The sequence below is a fragment of the Malurus melanocephalus genome, unplaced genomic scaffold (genome assembly GCF_030028575.1).
Source record: "Malurus melanocephalus ecotype Western Australia unplaced genomic scaffold, MMel_1.1 scaffold_98, whole genome shotgun sequence".
Classification (NCBI taxonomy): Eukaryota; Metazoa; Chordata; class Aves; order Passeriformes; family Maluridae; genus Malurus; species Malurus melanocephalus.
Genome location: NW_026623330.1, coordinates 1858384 through 1879454, shown reverse-complemented (window position 1 = coordinate 1879454; position 21071 = coordinate 1858384). Strand labels below are relative to the sequence as shown.

Below are 21071 nucleotides of genomic sequence, written 5' to 3'. Positions count from 1 at the left end.
TTTATATTATTCTTGTCAATCACACAAATATGCAAATTTATTTTACATTCCCTGAGGATGCAGGGCCAACACTGAAAAAAACTTTTCAAAATCCAAACCCTGAAACACTGGTTATGCAACAACCTGATGACATATGTGTGCCCATCTATTTATCTTTTCCRTACAAACCATTTTTGTCACAACCTGCCAGCGAAACATATGTTCAGAAGTTTGTTATTAAACAGATTTTTTAAAAGAAGGAAATACAAAACTGGGATTTTTTTTTTTTTTAAATCATGTAGATTGTAACAAAGCCACTTACCAGTGATTCCCCCATCAGTGATTTGGAAAGAACATTAGACACAATTTGCAGCTTCCCTTTGAGATGCATGCAGCAGAGCACTGCCCGGAGAGATCCATCGCCCTTGGCCAGCCCCTCTCCCAGCACTGCAACACAAATCAGCCACTATTACCCTTTGCACAGCAAACATTTCAGTCAGAAATACAGTTTTCCTTCACCCTTAAYAAGAAAACAAAGTCTGAAGCTTAGGTTGAATCCATGGCTTCTTGGATGTAAATTAAGTATCATGTGCTGTTGTCTAATATTAACTCGAAGCTTGTCTCCCACCATCTAAGAAATGCTGCACATGAGCTCCAAAAAGGTTGTCATGTTTACATGCTAAAATAGACATAAATTAAATATGGGAAGGGTAAATTCAAATATTTGACAAAGACACAAAGGACCTCCTCTCACAGAAAGGGTAAAAAAGAAATAGCAACCAACAACCTCTCAGTAACACAAACATGCTCAGGAAGATCCATTCATGCTCACAAAACACATGCCCTGTCGTTTCCAAAAATAGCCAACCTCCTCATGGGCAATTCCTGCTCCTTTAAAAGGGCTTTTATTCACTTATGCTGCAAAGTGTGGCATATAGGAACGATTGTTGGAGCCCAGAAATTTACAGGCTCCCTGTAAGAGCGAATTTTCCGAATGCTTCCTAGCACGGGATCAGCAGCGAGCAGCGCCAAGCAGACCCTTTCCTGAACACTTCCAGCAGGGACAGGATTTATTTCATGATACAGACGTGCTTCAGACAAGCTGGAACAACACTTAATCACACATATTACCTGTCCAGAAAACGAAATGCCAGAATGACTAAAAAGCTTAGCGAGCTAAGYATGTGAATTGAAAAGAAGGCTGGATGGACAGTTGTTTAAAATTAAGGAATTATGAAATAACTGTTATTGCAGGCAACATCAACATCTGTGTTTATACTGCTACTCATGCAGATGCAAACAGCCCCTATTAGTGCTAACAGGAATTTTACATTCACCACAACTTCAGGATTACATTTTAGAATAATAAATCAAAACTCCTCACTCAAGAGACGTTCATGTCGTTAACAGAAATTGCATGAAAGACTCGTAAATAAATAGTCCCACAAAACAYTTAAATAAAAACAACCAGGCATCTCTTCAAACTGCAATGGTAACTAAATCCTTTTTTATAAAGTGCCTCAAAGATCAGCCTGAATTCACCACTCTGGTAGTACTGACCACATTGCCAAAAATAGAACTTACTTCCCAAATCAGAAGCAGAAGCGCCAAAAATAGCTTTAACATGTCTGACAGTTTGCTATTTTAATCTCAAAGATTAACTCTCCAATTATGATATTTCATATCACTATCTGCATAATATCGCCAAGCTAAAACATATGGCTGCACATAAAAAGTTGCAACACATCAACCAGTATCTTTTGGGAAAGATTTGTGGAATAATTTAACAGATTTTAAGTTATGATCATTCCTTGTAACACTACAAACAGCATAGTATAAAGAACATGTATTGCTMCAGCTATTCCAAAATACACTGATCATTCAGGTTCAAATAAAACCATCAAATAAAACTGTGTCAAGTCTTGTAAAAAGGCAGAACAGCAGCTTGAATAAAGCTTTGCTGGCTACAAAAATCCTGTGAGTATCAAGGAGTGTGAGTATCAAGTAGTCCATGCTAAGGTTGTTCCTTCCCAATGATATTTCAAACACAAAACCAAAACTAAGACCTTGTGGGATCATAAATGCAGATTAACKCTAAATGTCAGGTGCTGGGCTACAATTGATAACCACACATCATGGAGAACCACAACCAAATCATTCATTCTTATATTCATCAAAATATGATATGTGTGTATATGTGTGTATATAAATATATAAACACATACACAACATTTAAATATACATACATAAATATGGCATTAGTAAGTTCAAAAATGTCCTCAGTTTTAGATCTGGAAAAAAATATGTGCAGAACATGCTGGCATGAATGACGGAAATTACCATTAACCTGGATTCTATTTCTTCATTACTAGTATACATTTAAAAGCTGGTTTTTCTACTTAATTTTTTTAAAAGAAGAGAGTGATCAGTGGTCCTATTCCACCCCCTCTAGCCCGTCCAGTGAGAGATAACAAGCAGTTACCATGACAGTTCCTTTGAGATACTGATAACTGACACACACACCAAGAAAAGGTTCCACAGATGAATGGCACCCCTGTCCCCTATGACAAACCCATCAGAGCTCATCAATGAGAACACTGTTCATTAAAAAAAAGCATTCTCCCTCCTACCTCCTTTAACATCATTCAGCTTTCCATATGTCTCTCACTTTTATTTGCCATCRTGAGAGAGAACTCTGAGGTTAATCAGAATATTACAGCCCTACAGCATGGATCAGTAAGGTAAAAAAAAATCTTTTCAATATTTCAGACTGTTTTAAGAATGGTGCTGATTAAGCAATATTAAGACTTAACTTCATTTTTACACCTACAGAAATCAAGTTTATTTTYCTTAGCCAATTTTTACGAACCTTTACAAGCAGRCTGCAGAACCCCACAAATTCCCCAGACTATGAYTTRACTATCARTGAAGAAAAATACATTAAAAAAAAMCCCAAAGCATATAAAACCCACAAACCCAGAAAGGAACAATTTAAAGATTATCATTGCTAGCATAGRAATGTCAGAAAGGTAGATCACAACCRGTTTAACAAAACTGTCACCTGAAAAAAATTTCCTTTAACATTCAGGAGYAGCTAAGGACCTAAAAACAGAAAGGTGGGATCGACCCAACTTTTCTTTCCAAATCTAACTGATAAACTCTGTTTCAACTCTTTCCAAACTCAGTGAATTCTGAATAATTTCCATTATAGAAGAACAACRGAACATTAGGAAAGGTGGTTAATTCCTTCAAAAATACCCAAACTGAACAAGGCATTGAAACACGAAAGGCTCAAGTTCAATGCAACACAGGCACATTTGGAAGCTTTAACAAATGTGCATCTTCTTGATTTTCACTGAACCAAGTCCCAAATGCAAACCAAAATATCCACCAAGACCCTTGGAAGAAAGGCGGAACAATCAGCTGTCTCTGTCTTTATCTTCACAAAAACCCTGACATTATCAACCCTTCCTACATTTGTGCACTAAAATAACTATTAGCCAAATAGCASCACTGTGCCAAAGACATGGATGTGAGTCCTGGCACTGGAGTAAGAGCTAAAAAATAGTGAGATCTCTCTTTAAGAAGAAAAAAAAAAGGCAGAAAAAGTATTATAAAGCAGATACATAATTTTAAATAGGAAAAAAAAACACTGTTAGCAAACTAACAAATCTGGGCATCGGTTTTAAAAATTCAGACAACTGACTGCAATTCATAACACTATGTAAKAAAAAAAGAAATAAGCATACCATGCCTACAGTCTTCATCTGCTTGCCCATACTTTTTCTGAAAGGTAAAACATGAAAAGTTTAAAAATAGCATTATTCCAGTTAGCATAAACAACTACATGCTTGAATTACAAGTTTTTTTTAAAACTTTTTAGAAACCATTACCTTGYCTTTTCTTGGGTGGAACATATAAAGAACATAAGTCACATGTCAATTATAATGTAATTAATTCTTAGAATGCTGACTCTTTCTCAAATTCTCAGCACATGGACATTTTAAAAGAGGAGACTGAATGGGCAAAGGTGTGTGTTTTATATGGTTGTGGGTRGCTCACAACACCTAGGAAAAAATACAAAACAACTTTCTAGACAGTTTTTTTMATCTTGCACTAATATGGTTCTGTTGAAATTTTAAGATATGCATATTATTTTACTGTCWTATCAGTAGTGATTTTAAAGATTATTTTGTTTAGTAAAACAAGAAAGAATACTTGGATTTTTTTAATGCTTTGCGTACCTATATAATTTAAGTCTTTGATAGGAAGATTTTGACAGGTGCCTCAGGATTTTCAAAGAATGATGTCAGGAATGTATTAAATACTCCAAGCACCAATCTGCATACTGGCTTATGGAAATAATTTTGAGAGGCCAARTCTGTAGTAACTTCTGCCAGAAAAACCAACCTCACTTATTTGTGAATCTCTTTCACTGAGGAGCCATAAGATTGGTCACTGCTTCATTTCAGAGGTTTCCCAATTCTTGTTTTGCACACTGAATAGTCCAATCCAGCTATTTATTTAAAGAATGTTTAAATGCATCCCTGATCAGATGGGCAAGATTTGTCTTAAAACTGCCCAGCAAAGTCTTGAGMCTTGCCAAACTTTTTCCACTGGGGACGAAACTGCTCCTACTCAATACCTGAAGATTTGGAGAGGACAAGGCCCCTGTAAATCTGTAACAGCATTTCAGGAAGGTCAGAAAAAGCAGACTGTAGGTTTATTCTTAAGCTATAATGTCCTTTCCTTTAAGAAACTGTAGCTCTGATGCTTTAAAGGAAGGACATGACTTTGGCAAAGGGGTCACCTGTAATTCAGGGTTGTGCCTCTTGCTTTGCATTTACAAACCTTTTCAAGACCCGTTYTCACCTCCCACTAAATATTTGTCAGTCTAAAAGTTCTGTCTCTCACCAGATTTGCTCTAGCCTAGCCCTGGAAAGCTAGGATTAAACATTAAAAGACTAATTTTAGGCCTATGCAAATGGAGCTAAAGCAGATGTGAACCAGCTACCTAGATTCTGGCATTTCTTAACTTTGTTTTTTGAGTGGTTTTATTTGTGGAAACCTCAATATCACGCTCTTTAAAGATAAGGTAATTTGGTATGTAATTCAGCATAGCTGTACAAACATAATACCCTAAACCCAGCTATTTTGCATTTCTGGAATTTTTTTTTTAATGTTTAAAGTGTTTTTCCCTATTTGTTTAGAGAATTGTGACTGAGACCCAAACTAAGAGGTTCCAATCCTGAAAAACAAACAGATCAGGGAGAGGTACAAGACAGAAGCCTCATAGATGCTGCAGCAAGAKGGATTCTGTGGGCAAACCAACAAGCCAAAAACTCAGAGTTTGTATTAAAATCYTGACAATACAAGATATTTGACTCTTTATAGTATCTAGTGAACTGGAAAGAAGAGTCACACTCACAAGTTGTAAAAAGGAAGCAATTCTATACAGAAGAGTCTCGATTTTGATGCGGTCGAGTTCTGCCTGGCAGGGCTCCGGGAGGTGAGCTGGGGGGTACTGGCTGAGGGAAAGGAGAGCCTCTGTGCAATGCTTCACTGCCACTTCATAATCCTGCTGCTTAAGGGATTCACATGCTTGTTCACATGCCTTCTCTGGTCTTCTGTCTGCCATGACTCAGGGACAGAAATCCTAGAGCGGGGGCAGAGGGGACGATAAAACGTTGGTTAGCTGAGGAATGGCACTGACAACTTGCCAACCAACTTCCATTCCCAGATCAAGGTGCTGTATCACATCCCCCTCGTGCTGTGCCAGTCACATTTCCTAAAACAAGCTTCTCACTAACTAATTTCTTCCCAGGCTTTTTCTCCATCACTCCCAGCTCTCAGTTTTGATTCTAATTCAAGAAGGTACTTAAAGCCCACGASTGATTTTGAAGAATGTAAGTAGGGGTTTCAGATTTTAAAGTCAGCATGGATTTAAGCAGAGGCTTTTGGGTGTTYGATGGCAACAACACCTTTGCTTTGGAAGGAACACAACTCATGCCCTAAGTGCTGTCTCTGAGCCTTCCCACCTACACTCAGGAGCAGGAGATGCTTCCCTGGTGAAGCACAACAGGGATGGACAAGGAAAGACCAGCAAACCAAGCACTTGTCTCTTCCTTCTGCTGGTTTAGCTGCATTTATGTCTGAGAAGCTCTAGATACCCCTGCCACACCAACACCTCTGTGCAGAACTTCTTGCATAATTTTAAAGTAAATATGGGGGAAATTGAGACAGTTACATTAAAAATCTGTACACAGACAAACATTATCTGCCAACAGACTGAGACAATGGTAATCCACATCTGAACCACCAGCAGAARAGCAAAGCACTTCCATGATCCCTGTCTATATCCTCCATTCACTGATACAATATTTAAATACATTATACACATCCCTAGAGACACTGTACTTTAAAGCTGACTTCACAAAAATGTGTTCTGATAACAACAAGAGGAAAAAAACTAAGAATTCKCATTTTTCCTTCCAGCAAGCAGCAAATTGTCAATATTTTTGATTACAGATCAACTATTACAGTTGTCTCCTATAACTATTTTTAGTCCACTTTAAAAATTCACTGCTAAAAGCTTCCTTTATTCTYGRTATTTTCAGATTTTCAACCAAAGGTAAAGTCACTTCAAAAATTTAATCTGAAATTCAAATAAATGCATTTTCATCATATGAAAATCCATTATCCCACTTTTCCCATTAACACATGCCTAAGCCAACATTCAGGAGAAATGTAAACAAGTTTTTTCATATACTGTACAAAACAGTGTTTCATGTGTTCCCTTCTATTCTTAAATTTCCATTCAGTATCAAAGTAATTACATAAAGGAATATTGATTTTTCAATACTTAAACCAGCTTCCCTTTTACAACACTAATATAAAAATCTATCATATAGTGCTAAAAAAAAGCTTCTCAAAAATGAAGGAATGTAAGCATGAATAYTTTGCAGTTATCCTGGTACAAATCTGTGACATGTGCCTTTTTCTTAACAACAGCCTTGCAAAATATTACCTCATTCATCCAGATACTTCTTTTTCTGCTAAAAATAAGTTGGCATTTTCGAACAGAATAGGAACAGGCAAGTAGGTTTTGCATTTCCATACATATGAGTAAATTCATTCATGAGGTAATTCCATTAAAGATTCTGCTGGATCACTTAAGCACAWATTTTCAATTACATAAATGTGAGGTATTCTTAAGTTGTGTACGCAAAGATCCTTTCTAGATACAACTAAAAATTCCACTGGTTTCCACTTCAATACCATTTTAGGCCATATTTGTGTATTTCACAAATCTAGGATCTGCTCCCCCTGAGATACAATAGTTAATTGATGTTTTTCTCATGTACATTCTGTTTTCCTCCTCAGGGACTGAAAATAGAGGACTCCRTGAACTCTGCTGTACTTTTGATTTCCTCACTTCCTGGCTGACATATAACCAAAATTCCTTTGACCAAAAGGCTGAGCAGAGCTTCTGTGTGTTTATTCCCAAAAAGCTGATTAAACACAGATCCCATCCTAACCGACCTGGCCAGCACAGCTCACAAACACTGAAAACCCTTCTTCTCCAACATGGCACCAGTAAAAGACAAAGACATTCCTTATCAATTGCTTTGTGCTGACTGCTTGGATAAATATTGAAYTCATCTGTTTGAGAAGCTGAATTTTACACACCCAGCAGTGGCCACACAATTTCTTTGGTCAATTTGAAGCCTCCAGAGCAYTTCAGAGGACGTAACTGATCCTAAGCAAAAACTTATAAATTAAGCTGAGCATAAGCAAAAGCAGTAAGGACCAGGCTGTTGGATAACTGGCTAAACTGAGTCACACTAAAAGTATTTCAGAGTGTAAAAAACCCACCGAAATCACAGTGCATGGGACACAATGAGAGATAAGGAGCCAYTCCAGTGGCTCCATCAGGCTCCATTTTCTCAGAGAGACCTGGAAAACCAYATGCCAAAACAGTTCTAAATTCAATTTCAAGAAACAATTTATTCTAATAGTGAAGTTCAACACATCTTCAAAATCTTGAAGAACCAGTAAACAGGCATATTCCCACTATCTAAAGCTGCACGTCTAAAATAGGTGGACATCCTAAGAAATTATATATAAATATATAATCTGGCATCATACTTTGTACATCAAAAAAACTCCTCCCCTTAAGTATAAGAGAACTTACTGAACTTGCATTTCTTTGAGGGCCAAGTTGCATTCAGCTTATCGTCCACAAAATATTATTTCAAGGATCTGGTTAGTTCCAACTGGTGTAACTTAAATCTTGGTGGTTTTTACAACTAACCACGACATTTTTTCCCCCTTACAACTAACGATTTCAGGCTCAATATTCCTAATGAGTATTCCACCTTCTTGCCAAAGGGGTTTCGTAAACAAACACRAAAAGAGTAACTAAAATCCAATCTCCAAATAAAGCCACACATTTCCCCTCCAGAACTGCAGAGGGGGCTGGGAAAGGCAGAAGGGACAGCTTGAGGAGGAAGAGTGATAAACAACGTGATCTACACAGTCATTTATTTCCAAGTAAACACTACGCCTGCCTGGTGCACAGGAGGCTCTGAAGAACTACTCCACAGTCTGATGAATCCAACTTCAAATTAAAATCGATGTAGGAGGAGAGAACATCATGAACTAAAATCCTAGTGTTTCACGGCAGTTTTAACTCATGACTGTGCACTTCCATGCTCCAGAGCTTACTGATGTGTCTGATGGAATCAAAGGGTCCATACACCAAGATAACGATAACTTAAAGCATGTGACGGTTCCTAAAAAAATTTCAAACAGATGCTTTTTCAATTCACTGTAAAGCATCTAGCCAGATAACTCTCGCTGTACTTCATAAACAAACAGATTAGAGGGCACAATGCTGTTCCTATTAATGTTACTGGCAAAATTCCCAATGTCTGCCAAGACAGAAGGATCAGATCCAAGGTCTCGCATGCCAAGCTGACAAACAGTAGACAAGTCAGTAAATATTTGCATATTTTAACCAAACATTAACATCTCTTGTAAAGATTTATGCTAAAGCAATGATGTTCAACTTGCAGTCCTACAGTGAGACTGGTAGGGATTTACTGTCAATTGAATTTACTTCAAGAGCCACATCCTGGGAATCGCAGAGTGAAGCAAATGAATGAGACCCATTGCCATGGGGAACACGCAGGGGGAAGAGCCTCTCCAGCTGCCTCCCATTACAATCCATAACCCTTCAAACAGTTCTGCTGAGAGAAATAAGCACAAAATATTCCTTGCCAAAGCCATTCAGCCGTGTCCTCCTGTGAGCAGCCCTCTGTCCTGCGGGAAAGCAGAGGAGGAGATGGATTTGCCCTTCCATCACCTATTGCAGTCACGCTGGCACAGGCTCCGAGAGAGCAGGGCAGGAATTCCACTCATCCTGCCTCTCTCTACAGAAATGCAAGCACTGTTTCCCAGCCCTTTGGGATTTTTCAGCCCATCTCACAAACTGGAAAGGCTGGCCACCAGWCTGGACAGAAGTTTTAAACATGGAATAAATTCAGGCAATACTCAARAAAAGACAGCTGGTTTATCAGAACTTCTCAGCAATTCCTTTTAAGAGCAAGAAGAGACAAACTAGATTTATTTATGAGGATGGCTGCCTCACTGAGTCCTTCCTCAGTAACTTCTGAGCTTCAAGTCAATTGGAACTGAATTTCCCAGAAGTCTGAAGGGTCTCGAGGATGCTGCAGGTTTCATGAAAAATGTGTAACAAGACAGGTAACAAACCCAGGGAAAGGTTAAGTTATAATTCAGCCTCTTATGGATACCAAGACATCAGTTACCCCATCAATTACTGCCATGGACTGCCATTTACCATCAAGAGCTGCAGCAAAGTATCACTCACCAGGGAAAGAAAAGTCTTATTTATTTTTCTTGCCCATAACAGTCAAAGCCATAGCTGCATTCATCAACTTAACTGCCCCAGGATCCATCCAACAGCCTCCAGGTTGCACTAAAGCAGTTTCCAAACTTTTTAGACTACAGACACAAGTAGTACACATCCCATCCCTTTCTTAAAGTTGTTACCGGTGAACTGAGATGTAAGAAAYTCATGCACTAAGGCCTCAAAAATTTGTTATTTCCGTAATATATAAATATAATATTTGGGAACTCACAAAGTTGGTACGGCTCAATCCCTGTGAGTTTCTGTCTCACTCAAAATTATCAAGAAAGAAGTGACAGGACACTTCTGTTTATACAGGTATGGAAAGACCTGAGTTTGCTTAATCTGAATAATACATTAAGTACACAACACAATACAAAAGTTGCTGTGAACATGCCGACATCCTGCTTAGAAATCATGGGCCACTGGAATTCAGCAATCAAAGCTCTGCAAACAAACTGCATTTGTCAGTCCACACACTAAAACAGGGAATAATACTTCTGTCCGCTTTGAATCATATTGTAGAGCTGCTCTGGCATCTCTTGTGATGCCACCTTAAGGCATGCTTGCATCTCTRTATGTCAGTTGGGTTTGCATTATTACCAAATACCACTAAAATACCTTCAGATCTAAAATAAAATTAAATTTCCATTTATTTTCCTTACCTACTGCGGTAAAATAATCTTTGCCTTGAGACAAAAAAAAATAAAATAAAAACCCAAAAGCACTTTATTCAAGCCTCCAGGAGAGAATAAAATAGAGCTGCACTAGAAGTGACTTACGGACACACAGAGGGAAAAAAAAATGCACTTTCCTAGTGTCATGACATACACATTATAAATAATCCCACTCTCAGAAATCACTTTATAAAATGAGAGTGGATAATGACAGTGCACTGTACCAACTTAACAGAGAAGAAAAAGATGGTGCATCCTTCATACACAGGGTGCAAAAAAGGATTATATGAAAGGTGCTTTTGGCTTTCTTTTTTTTTGCTTTTAAGAAAAATATAACAGCAGAGGTCTTATGCACTCATTTATTGCAATTATGGCTGAAGTCCCTAATAGCAGCTAAGGAGTTCTCAGAAATGCACTGCACACCTTACAGAGCAAATACTAAAGCCTCCACCCTTGAGAGAGGACAATCTAATCAGTTTTCTGAAATAACTGAATTACTTRGGCTAATGTTGTACAACTCCAGGCAAAATGACCCTACTTTCAATTCCAAAAATGATGTTAAATCTGAAATGGAGCATACAGAATKAGGCAAGCGCATTTCAAGGTTTTATTCTACAGTGGAACAGCAGCAAGAATTCTGCTCCAAGGCCTCCRAGGAACATGATATGCCTGCTTTGGGAAGGCAAAAAAGGGATAGAAGAGGTTCATGATGCCCCTGACCGTTAAATGCTTAGACTATCCTTCCACATTGAAAAATCAAAGACAGCAACATAAATTATGAGGACAAGTGATCTCTGGCCACGTAAATGGAGCTTTGAGTCTGATCCTGTAAAATTTTAAGTATAGAATAAACATAACCACGTTTACTGAAAAAGGAACAAGAGCCTGTGGGTGGYTTATCATTCACATAACGACAGAGGCAATTGAGATTAAGAGCAAATGCCTTCTGCATCTGGATCCTCTGCAGGCTTTAAACCACTTTACATACATCACAGATAGTAACAAGTTACATTTTTTTGCATGCCAGTTATGACTTCAGTACAGACTACTAAGTGATTATTAACACATTATTACCTTTACTAATCTCTTTTATTTTCATTTTGGAAATAGCAGCAAAAGAACAATCTGTGCAGCCAGCAGCAGCAACACTTCGACATGGACAGACYGGCTATCTTTGGCTCAAAATCTGGAAATAACTCACAGCCTCAGCACTTGCAAACACCCCATCCACCACATCCCTAATTGCTTCATATCCTGCCTTTAAAATGATCTTTTTTTCACACAGCTGTCTGAAAACATTACCTGTCCTGAAGAAACCAAGCAAAACACATGGCAAGTTAAAGCACAGCAGTGATGTGAGGTGTACTGGTGCTGCCTGAGAGCCGCCCACAGCCAGCAGATACAAGGATCCCAGTTACACAAAGCAAATATACATACACATATTGCATTCATTAACTTTACAGAACAAATACTGGGTTGTAAAGTTCGACACTCTGAGGTTGTGTGAGGACAAAAGCATCTGCACAAGCTCACGKTGGCCTCCTGAGTGTCTGTGTTATGATATTGCCTTTAACTGTATTAGTCATGGAGTACCTTTTCCAAGGGCTACCTGGCAGAATGAGCAGCCAGAACGGAGGCTGCTGCTTAATGGACATCCAGTGAAATGTTTCAGCACAGGGCCTGAGGCTTTATTTGCTAGTCAAATCTTATCCTGAAGACAGCATTTGAATGTTTTCATTARCTTTTCAATAACGCCTACGATGCTGCAATCGACCACTTTACAGGAATTAAGAAAATATTTATCATTCTGACAATATTCCCATTTTGCAGAGAATTAAGATATGAACACACAAGGCAAAAGTTTCTATAAACTTCTTATATTCACATTAGAAGGAGAAGTGATTTCTTCCCATTATGCATTTCKCCTCCACCTACTTTACAGCCCTTTACATGATCAACACAGAGCACTCAGTGTCTGCTGAGTGACTTAGGAATATCCAGCATTTCTCTACATCACAGCATGGGAAAATAATTCAAAATAAAAGAAAAGAAGTGTAGCAAAAATAGGGCTTAAGCAGGATTTGCWTTCTCCTATTTTGCTATTCCCTACTCCATTTCAGAAACACTTTCTAATTAATGCAGATAGAGAAATTGTATTCCAACAAACAACTGTATTAGCATTAGAAAATAAATCATAGGTACCCACACTGCACAGCCTCCCTTCTATTTCTTTCGAATATTAATATTTTTCAATCTCCTTCTCCTCATTCAACCACCCCCATCTCTACATTTACTGCACATAATTCTGCGAAAATCTGCATTTTSCACCTTCTGTTTAAATCTGGTTGCTGCTTCCTCTGTGCTGCAGGAAGGTAGAGCTGGGAAGAAAGAGGAACTTGGAGAACAGAAAGGGAGTTTTCTGYGCTCACATTTTTATCAAAAATCACATAAGGAAGGAATGCAGGACCCCTAGCCCTCAAATTACAGAGAAATCCTGTTTAGTTGAGGCTGAAGCATATTCACTGCAGGGATTATCTTTTACTGTACATTTGTACTTAATGTTGATTTGACCAATTCTGAAAAGATTTTCACAAGGCTGATCACAAGTACATCCTTGGCAGAAACATTATACAATAACACATCTCAACTTTTCACAAAGCAGCACTATAGGTCAGTAGATTATTTCTTTTCTATCACGAACACAAGAAAATATTTCGTCCAATTTCTAGAAAAGATGTAATCATTTTGGCAGAACCTTTCTGTCCTGCACAGCACCTAAAAAGTCAGCCTATGAAAGACACCTACCCTGGGAAATTTCAACCCAAATAATTAAAATCTGGCAAGCAATAACCAAGTGAAATGAGGACTATGTCATAGTAAGCATCGGGTAACATAATAATAGGTGGTGCTTCTGCCCCACCTAAAGTTTTTGGCTCCTTCATAGAAAATCTTTACGTAAACAATCTTTCATAATAACTGGTTAACAAGAGCAGTTTGTATTCCATGTACCTCTGCGTTCACACTGCTTTTTGAGAATAGGGTTTCTCACACTTACCCAAGATGAGGGCATTTTAATTGAARTATTGTCCCATGGTTACCATTTTATCCCCATAACAACATCACCAATTACTTACTTTAAAAAAATGCATTAGAAAAGTAATTTAATCTTTGCTTCTCTTAATGAAATTTGCCAGAGAAAAACAAAGGGAAGAATCAGCACTGCAGGACCAGCCAGCTCTCCATGGAGCAGCACCAACCTACTGGACTCAAAACTCAAACACACTTTGCAGAACAATATTCATAGTCTAAAAGCTGGTTTAAACATCATAATTCAMAAACTTCCAAACTATACCTTACTCATGGCAGAAGCTCTCTTCTCAACATTTGAATAAAAGAACATGGCCTTGTTCCTCTCTCTGCACTAATGTTCAGTAATAATTTTGACCAAAAAATGAACACCACTAACCTTAAGGGCTTACCCAGTCCTGCAATTCCCAATATTATTCTCCACTGAGTCATAAGGTAGTGCCAGAAGTCCTCTYTGAGAAATGTCTGCTCTATGATAAAGTCACATCTGTGTCGATGTGACTAAACATGTGTCACCTCATTTTCAAAATGCCAAGCAAGTGCCAAACTGTGTTCCCAAGGAATGCAAAGGGGAGTCAAAGACGACTCCCAAGCATCATTTCAACACAGTACACATATCACTATATTTACAAATATATTTCAGAAGTTTAAATGTAAAAACATGTCACTGAGTTTTCCAGTGCTCACTGAACCTGCCACTCATGCAGCACCGTTTGCAGAGAGCACTTGACCATAGYTCATTTGCCAAATTCACCAATTTAATCAGTCACAGAATCAAAATTAGCAGTTCCTAACTCTCAGTCTCATGTTCAATTCACAGCTTCATCTAATACAGCTGTATTTGGATTTYAACAATAAAAGTGTTTTTAAACTGGGAAATTATTTATCACAGCATATTTCCATTTCAAAAACCCAGTGCAAACCCTTCTCCACCCCAACARCTCCAAAGCTCAAGTGGTTCAATCCACATTTTCTCTTCTTAATAGGATATTGTGGCAATGCTGAAACAGTCTCCCCTCAAAGGTCAAACTTTCCTTTTCACACCAGAACTTTCTCCACTCCTGACACGTCCTGATACTGCAAAAGCAACACCCTCCTGGGAGCAGATCTACCTGAAGAGCACASCTTTGATCCCCAGGGTATGTGCAGATGCTACAGGTATCTATTACAGTTTACAGTTGGTAAAAATGGGGGGGAAGTTCATTTGTTGTTTGAGATGCAAAATATGAAYATATCTGTTCAAAAGGCACAAGATTGTAAAAAATCTTCGTGCTGARTATCAGGTAGATTGCCCAGGTCACAAATTGCACACAGGAATCAGCCAGAACACTGTRGCATAAAACARGAAAATTTTCTTTCAATATACMTCAGCCTTCATTGCAGCTTTATAACGAACTTTAATTTATTATAGTAGTGAATAATACTGTGACTGAGTTTTTTGTTACGCATTTACATAGTGCTTAGCACAAAAGGGTCCTACCGTAACAGATTTAATAACACAATCATGCCACCCACAGATCCTCCAAACACATCTTTCCCCAAACCATGCCTATTATATAACTGTGCAYGGTATTTTTGTGCACAGTTCTGAAAGTTCAAAGCAGTAACTAACCTTCCACCTCTAAAAACTGCTATCTTTGTGGTAAATAACCTTTGAAATTCATTTTTACACGATCATGCTTCAAATATTTTGGCATAACACAGCTAMGCCTAGTTTGGGGAGTTGTGTTCTAACTCTGTTTTTTAATTACATTAATCTGTCTGCATACGGCTAATGCTTTTATAACATCCCTGTTTCCTCTCCTCAAATGCCTGACCATGGTAGCACCAACAGGTTCAATTTTTAGACTCTTTCAAGAACAGAATATGGATTCCCAAGTTCTCCCGACAGCAAACCCTACGAGCAACGCCACAACACGTATCCAGAACACGTTTCCCAATGGAACTCTCCCTCCTCATTCCTTTTGAAATGAACATTAGCGATTCAGTCACGTATCTGAAACCCCACTCAAAGAACTGCATCAGCAGGAATGAGTAACGATCCTGCTGTGGTTAACAGCATAATCCTGACAAAACTTGGGAAGCAGAGGAGCGGTGTCTAGCCCAGCCAAACAAATATAAACAAAGCCACAGCCAAGTAATATCAGTCAGTTCAAACGACGAAACAAATGTCCTGCACCATTCCAAATGTGTGAGTGTCTCRAGATATGGCCAGAGCACAGTTACCTCCAAACCATTAGCACAAACAACTGTAATCAAAAACATCACTGCAATAAAAGACCCACAGCATTGCGTTAGCRCAGATTCTGAAGCATGCAAAAAACATTCCCCTTAACGACCTCCCTGTGTAGATAAGGAGAGAAATCCAGCAAATTCTGGCTTCCAAGATAGCAGAGGAGCAGATGCAAGGCAGCTTTTGTGGCTGGTCCAACAGTATTTGGGAATCCCAGCCGATGGGGAATTTAGTTGAGACCAGCAAAGGAACATTGCTTGGGAATAGAGGMCAACTGCCCATCCCTGTTCCCCCAAAATTACCCCAGGATAAAATGAAATTTTCACTKACAAAAAATACAGATTACCTTACATTAAGTGAAAAGATATATAGSGAGAAAACCAAACTAAACTGCCAAAACCACTACGCTTTTCATTTGTGGCATTCTCTATTTATGATATCCACCAAGATTTTTTATCTTTTTGGTTTGTTGAACCACTAAACATTTTCAAGCAAATTAAACGCTCGTGCCACATTACTAACAACCAAGATTCTCAARACCAGCTCATGTTACAGATTTCCTTTTGCCAGTGGGGTCTGAAGGGCTATGAAAGACCTTTTAAGCATATTTAACTAGCCTAATTTTTAGTGTTTTGATGAATACAGTATTTTTGCTATATTTAACTATGGGGAGGGGGAAAACCCAGACTGTGAAATTCACAGACTGAAAGATCATTTCTAAGTAACACTTAGCCTAACTACCATAAAACCAGCTCAGACGAGTCCACACAYAACACTCACATTTCTATCCTGCACTTCCTGCCGCTCCAACATTCAAAATTTCGTACCAAACACAAACCTATTGTTCTTTTCTTCCAATATTTCATCATTACTGCTCCAACAATCACTAGCCTTGCTACTGCTTACAAACCGGAGAGAGCATGAAACTTATTTCCCCAAATCACAAATAAGCCAAAGATTCAAAACATTCACCTCAGCCACATCATTCTTCACACAAGGGATACTTCCCATGACTAACAGCAACAAATGGTACAACAGTTCAGAGTCACATCACCAAAACATGTCTCTACATAACATCACTTAAAAACTTCCTGCTACCAGCYCAGCACCACTGCTTCTTGGAAAACCTATGCAGTTCAGCACTATTGTAAACTACCTTCCTGCTAAGGTTCAGGCCTTCTAACATCTGACAAAGACTCCATGCCACTGAGAAAATCTGATCATTTGTCCTTATTCGGAACAAGGATGGGGCCACAGACACCACTCAAACTTTTTAGTCACGAAATGGAACCGCTCAGTGTAGTAAAATTACATTTAAGGAGGAAAAAGATTGAAATCCATGATTTCTTATCTAGCTTTCCTGTAATAAGACTGTAATATGGTATTATGGAGGACTCTGAGAAAAGACTGGATAAATAAACCAGTCCATTTCTAATTTACAACCATGAATTTGCATATAAAATTATAGAGGAATATTTGGCTATTACGTTATAGCTACTGTAAGTATTCTTTAACTTCAACTGGCAGTGCAATAGAAATCCAACAGAAAAACAAATTCTCACCCATGGGTAATTACAATCTCCCTGCTTAAATTCCCAATCACTTCTTTTCCTACAGTAACATTCACTTTTCTGTGTTTCTCAGACATGAGTGATTGCTGCTGTTTGAAGGCTCATGCTGTAAAGATTCGTGTGAAGAGAAAAGCTCAGCAAGCAAGACTGCTTTGGAATAAGGGCCCTGAGTCACATATCAGTGTCACCATAATGAAATCCCCAGAAGCTGGCCTGTTCCTGTGGAGCAGTCTCTGACCTCACATACTCCCAATTTCCCTGTCTATGAAGTTTAGTTATTTTCTCCCACCCTGAAACATTTGGGGAAAACAAATGTTTATTTTCCCAGTCAGTGTCTCCAGAAGACCAAGCATTCCTTCAGATTTTTTTTTTTTAATTCCATACCAGCCCTGTGTGGAAACTTTTGAAAAACTAGACCCTTTTTCAACAAGGAAGAGAGAATTTTGAAAAAGAATGGCAATCACTGAAGTTTGCACTAAGGGGAGGAAGAAATCCAACATATAAAGTACCATGTCTTTAAATATATGTCATTGATACGTATAAACACAAGCACTGCCTTGCTGCCAAAGGCCACGGAAGAGATAGCAAGACAAACAAGAATGAAAAAGGAAGGTCTTGTTTGTTCTGATAATCTATCCCACAATCCTTCCATTTAAGGGGGGAAAAATACACGTACCATGTAGTGAAAATGGGATTTTGACACAGGATCTCAGCAAAAGGAGTGAGAAAGGATTCAACAGCTGCAATACAAGCAGGAGGATGGGCTGGGATTACAAAATTTGGGATTTTCTCCTGCCATGATGAGCCACTGGCAGCGCTGCACAGAAAGGAACACTGGGATGTGCTTCCTTCCAGGAAGAAGGCTTTGGGAACGCCAGGAGAAACGTCAGGACAGGACTGAGACTCGCTGGGATTCTTGGCCTCCTGAGCCCCAAGGCAGGGGAATTCCAGCTGTCCAACTGCTCTATCCCTAAACCAGAACAGCATGAAACCATCCTTCCTTCTCCTTCTCCAAGCCAGCTCCCACAGCTTTCCCCAGCTACTCAGGATGTACACAGCAGATGGATTTAAATTATTACCAAAGACTTTCCTAATTTAGGTTTCACTCCTGCTACCAGACCTGTGAGGTCCCACTGACCTCAGTGAGGTGAGAGATTCAAGGGCTTTAATAATCGGAATTGCTTCAGCAATTGTTTCTGCCATTACTAAAATGAAAACACCAAGAATAATGTWCAGCAGCAAATGCAAGATGGTGGTAAATAGCAAACAAAAAGAAAAATAAACCAACACACTGAAAGTCAAAGAGAATATCCAGCTATAAATGCAGAGTGGATATTACTAGCAAAAATAATCGCCAAAAATGGAGAAAATATTTCATCAGATTAACAGAGTTGGAAAACAGCAGTAATATTAGTGCCCAGCTCTTCCATGGGCTCTTTCCTCCACAGGCGTCAGGATTCCTTATAAGTTGGAAAGATTCACTGTTCCTATTTTAAATTCCTTCAAAWGGAAGCATAAACAGGTGAAGTGATTTGCATCATGCTGTCCACATGTCTCAAGGAGTAGACCTTTACCTCAACCACCTTGGAATATCACCTCTTTAAGCTTTCCAGACACTCTGACTTACACTTTTTRAGATGATTCTCTACGAATCCAACCTTTGAGCAGTTCTCTCCAAACCACAGCCCTTCTCCTATGAGATCTACTCACACTGAGCCCAAAGCCCAGGAGGAACTTCTCTGAAACCAGTGAGATTTCACAATGGAAAAGGATCCTCCATGACAGATCAAGAAGCAGAACTGGGACAAATTAGAGAATAAGATGCTGCTTCCACATCTCCCTTGAAGTTTTACTCTGATGGGAAGAGGTGAAAACAAGCCCCTAAACGAGCAAACAAACAAATCCCAAAATAAACAAAAACAAAAATCCCAACAAAACCAGTTATTACAACTCTTCCAGTCTTCAAGACATGACTGTTACAAGTCTTCCCCACAGAAAAATTAATCTGGCTCACCTAAAAAGGCACAATGTCTGTATGAATTAAAAGAGGGAAAATACACAATGTACATTTCAAAAGTAAAAAAAAAAATCACAGAGGTGAAGAGTGATAAAGGAAATGTGATTTCAGCTAGGAAAAATAAAGGAGTAATTTCTGCTTTCAGCACAAATTACAAAGAGAACTCAATTTATCGGTAATAGCACATAAAATGTTCCTTCACTTACCAATAAAGAAAAACTGCTCTGCTAATTAAAGTTCAACAAAAAAAAGCTTAATTCAGCTTCTGCCACTCACAATTTCTCCACTGTAAGAGCCAAACCTACCCAGGTCTGATTCCCTGGGTTTGCATCCCAAGGAGGTGGAGGGAATGTGGTGGCCCCTTGAATATTTTGTCCTCCTCTAAGTTTTGAGACAAATGTTCAAAATCAGCTCCTCCCTACASACCTGCCCAGCACTCCCAGACTGTCCCCACCAAACCAGCTTTGCCATTAAAAAAAAAAAAGCAACAAATCACCACCAAAAAGAGAGTTTTCACTGACAATCTGCTATGCCTCAAAAGTACTGGAACAACTGAATGTAACACACATTATTTTAAAGCCTCCCTGTTCTACCTTGGAAAATAATGCAAAGTCGCCAAATATCACTTGCTTATGTTTTATTTTTTATGAAGGAASATATCTTCTCTTATCCAGATAATGGCAGGGGGGTATTTTATCCTTTGCCTTGCTTCAATTGCAGYGTTTATTAAGAACAACAACATTAGATGATGTCAACAATCCAAACCATCCCAACAGGACCAGCCATGGTGATACACTCAATCTGTCAATGGGGGATATTGACTGTCAGGATATTTTTCGGTCTCACATCTGAGTTCTTTTATATTTTTAATGGAAAGTGAAATGTGTTATTTTAAAACTTCCTCTCAAGCTCTCTGTATCTTTGATAATGCAAAAATCCTATTATCTCGTTAACTCTTATTCATTTTGTCATTAACCGGGAAGGAGCCTTGCAACTGTTTCCCTGCAGTTATTTCTTAATTTCCATCAATGATATGTTTAATCATGTTACCCTAATCAAACAATTGCCTAACAAAGCGCTGAAGCCAAAACAACTGCACTYCTTTGGAAATTTAACAAAAGGACACCTCCCACCGCAGGAGGGGTAACAGATTCTTCTCCTGCCTRAGGATTTGCCCTAAAAATATAAATWTAAGYGTCTGCTGGAAGGACTGTGCTGCACTGTGCASTGGAAACTCTCCTGTTTTCAGTTTCAGAGCTCTTCCAGGACCTGTGTTAAACCTCCCAACTTCCCTCCACTCTCCCTGCCAAAGCCTCCTGCAGAAAACAAAAACATAAGCTCATCTRCCCACCCTTCAACCGCTCCGAGGGGGTAATTTTACAACAGCTGTTAAATTCTTCCAATTTATTTTTCCATCCCTCCACAAACCCTACCTACACCATTTTTTTTTTTTTCACGTCTATTTCAGCATTGTTATTTCCCGGCCGTCTCTCCCGTGCCCCTCCCGCCCCGCCCGGTACAAAAACAAAGCTGCCTCCCACCCCCCCTGCATCCCCCCCGGAGCACCCCCGGCTCC

The 21071-nt window shown here is 38.9% G+C and overlaps 1 protein-coding gene across 1 annotated transcript in view; it reads right to left on the bottom strand.

Annotated features, from left to right (window-relative positions):
* The window catches only part of HELZ (helicase with zinc finger), an 80854-nt gene that overhangs the window by 59348 nt on the left and 435 nt on the right, over nucleotides 1-21071 (bottom strand). Inside the window, exons 2-4 of the mRNA XM_057368892.1 lie at nucleotides 5408-5635; nucleotides 3729-3765; nucleotides 302-426 (exon numbers count right to left, since the gene is read on the bottom strand). Coding sequence (XP_057224875.1) covers nucleotides 302-426; nucleotides 3729-3765; nucleotides 5408-5617 — 372 coding nt within the window. The 5' untranslated portion in view covers nucleotides 5618-5635. The remainder of the gene's footprint in view (nucleotides 1-301; nucleotides 427-3728; nucleotides 3766-5407; nucleotides 5636-21071) is intronic.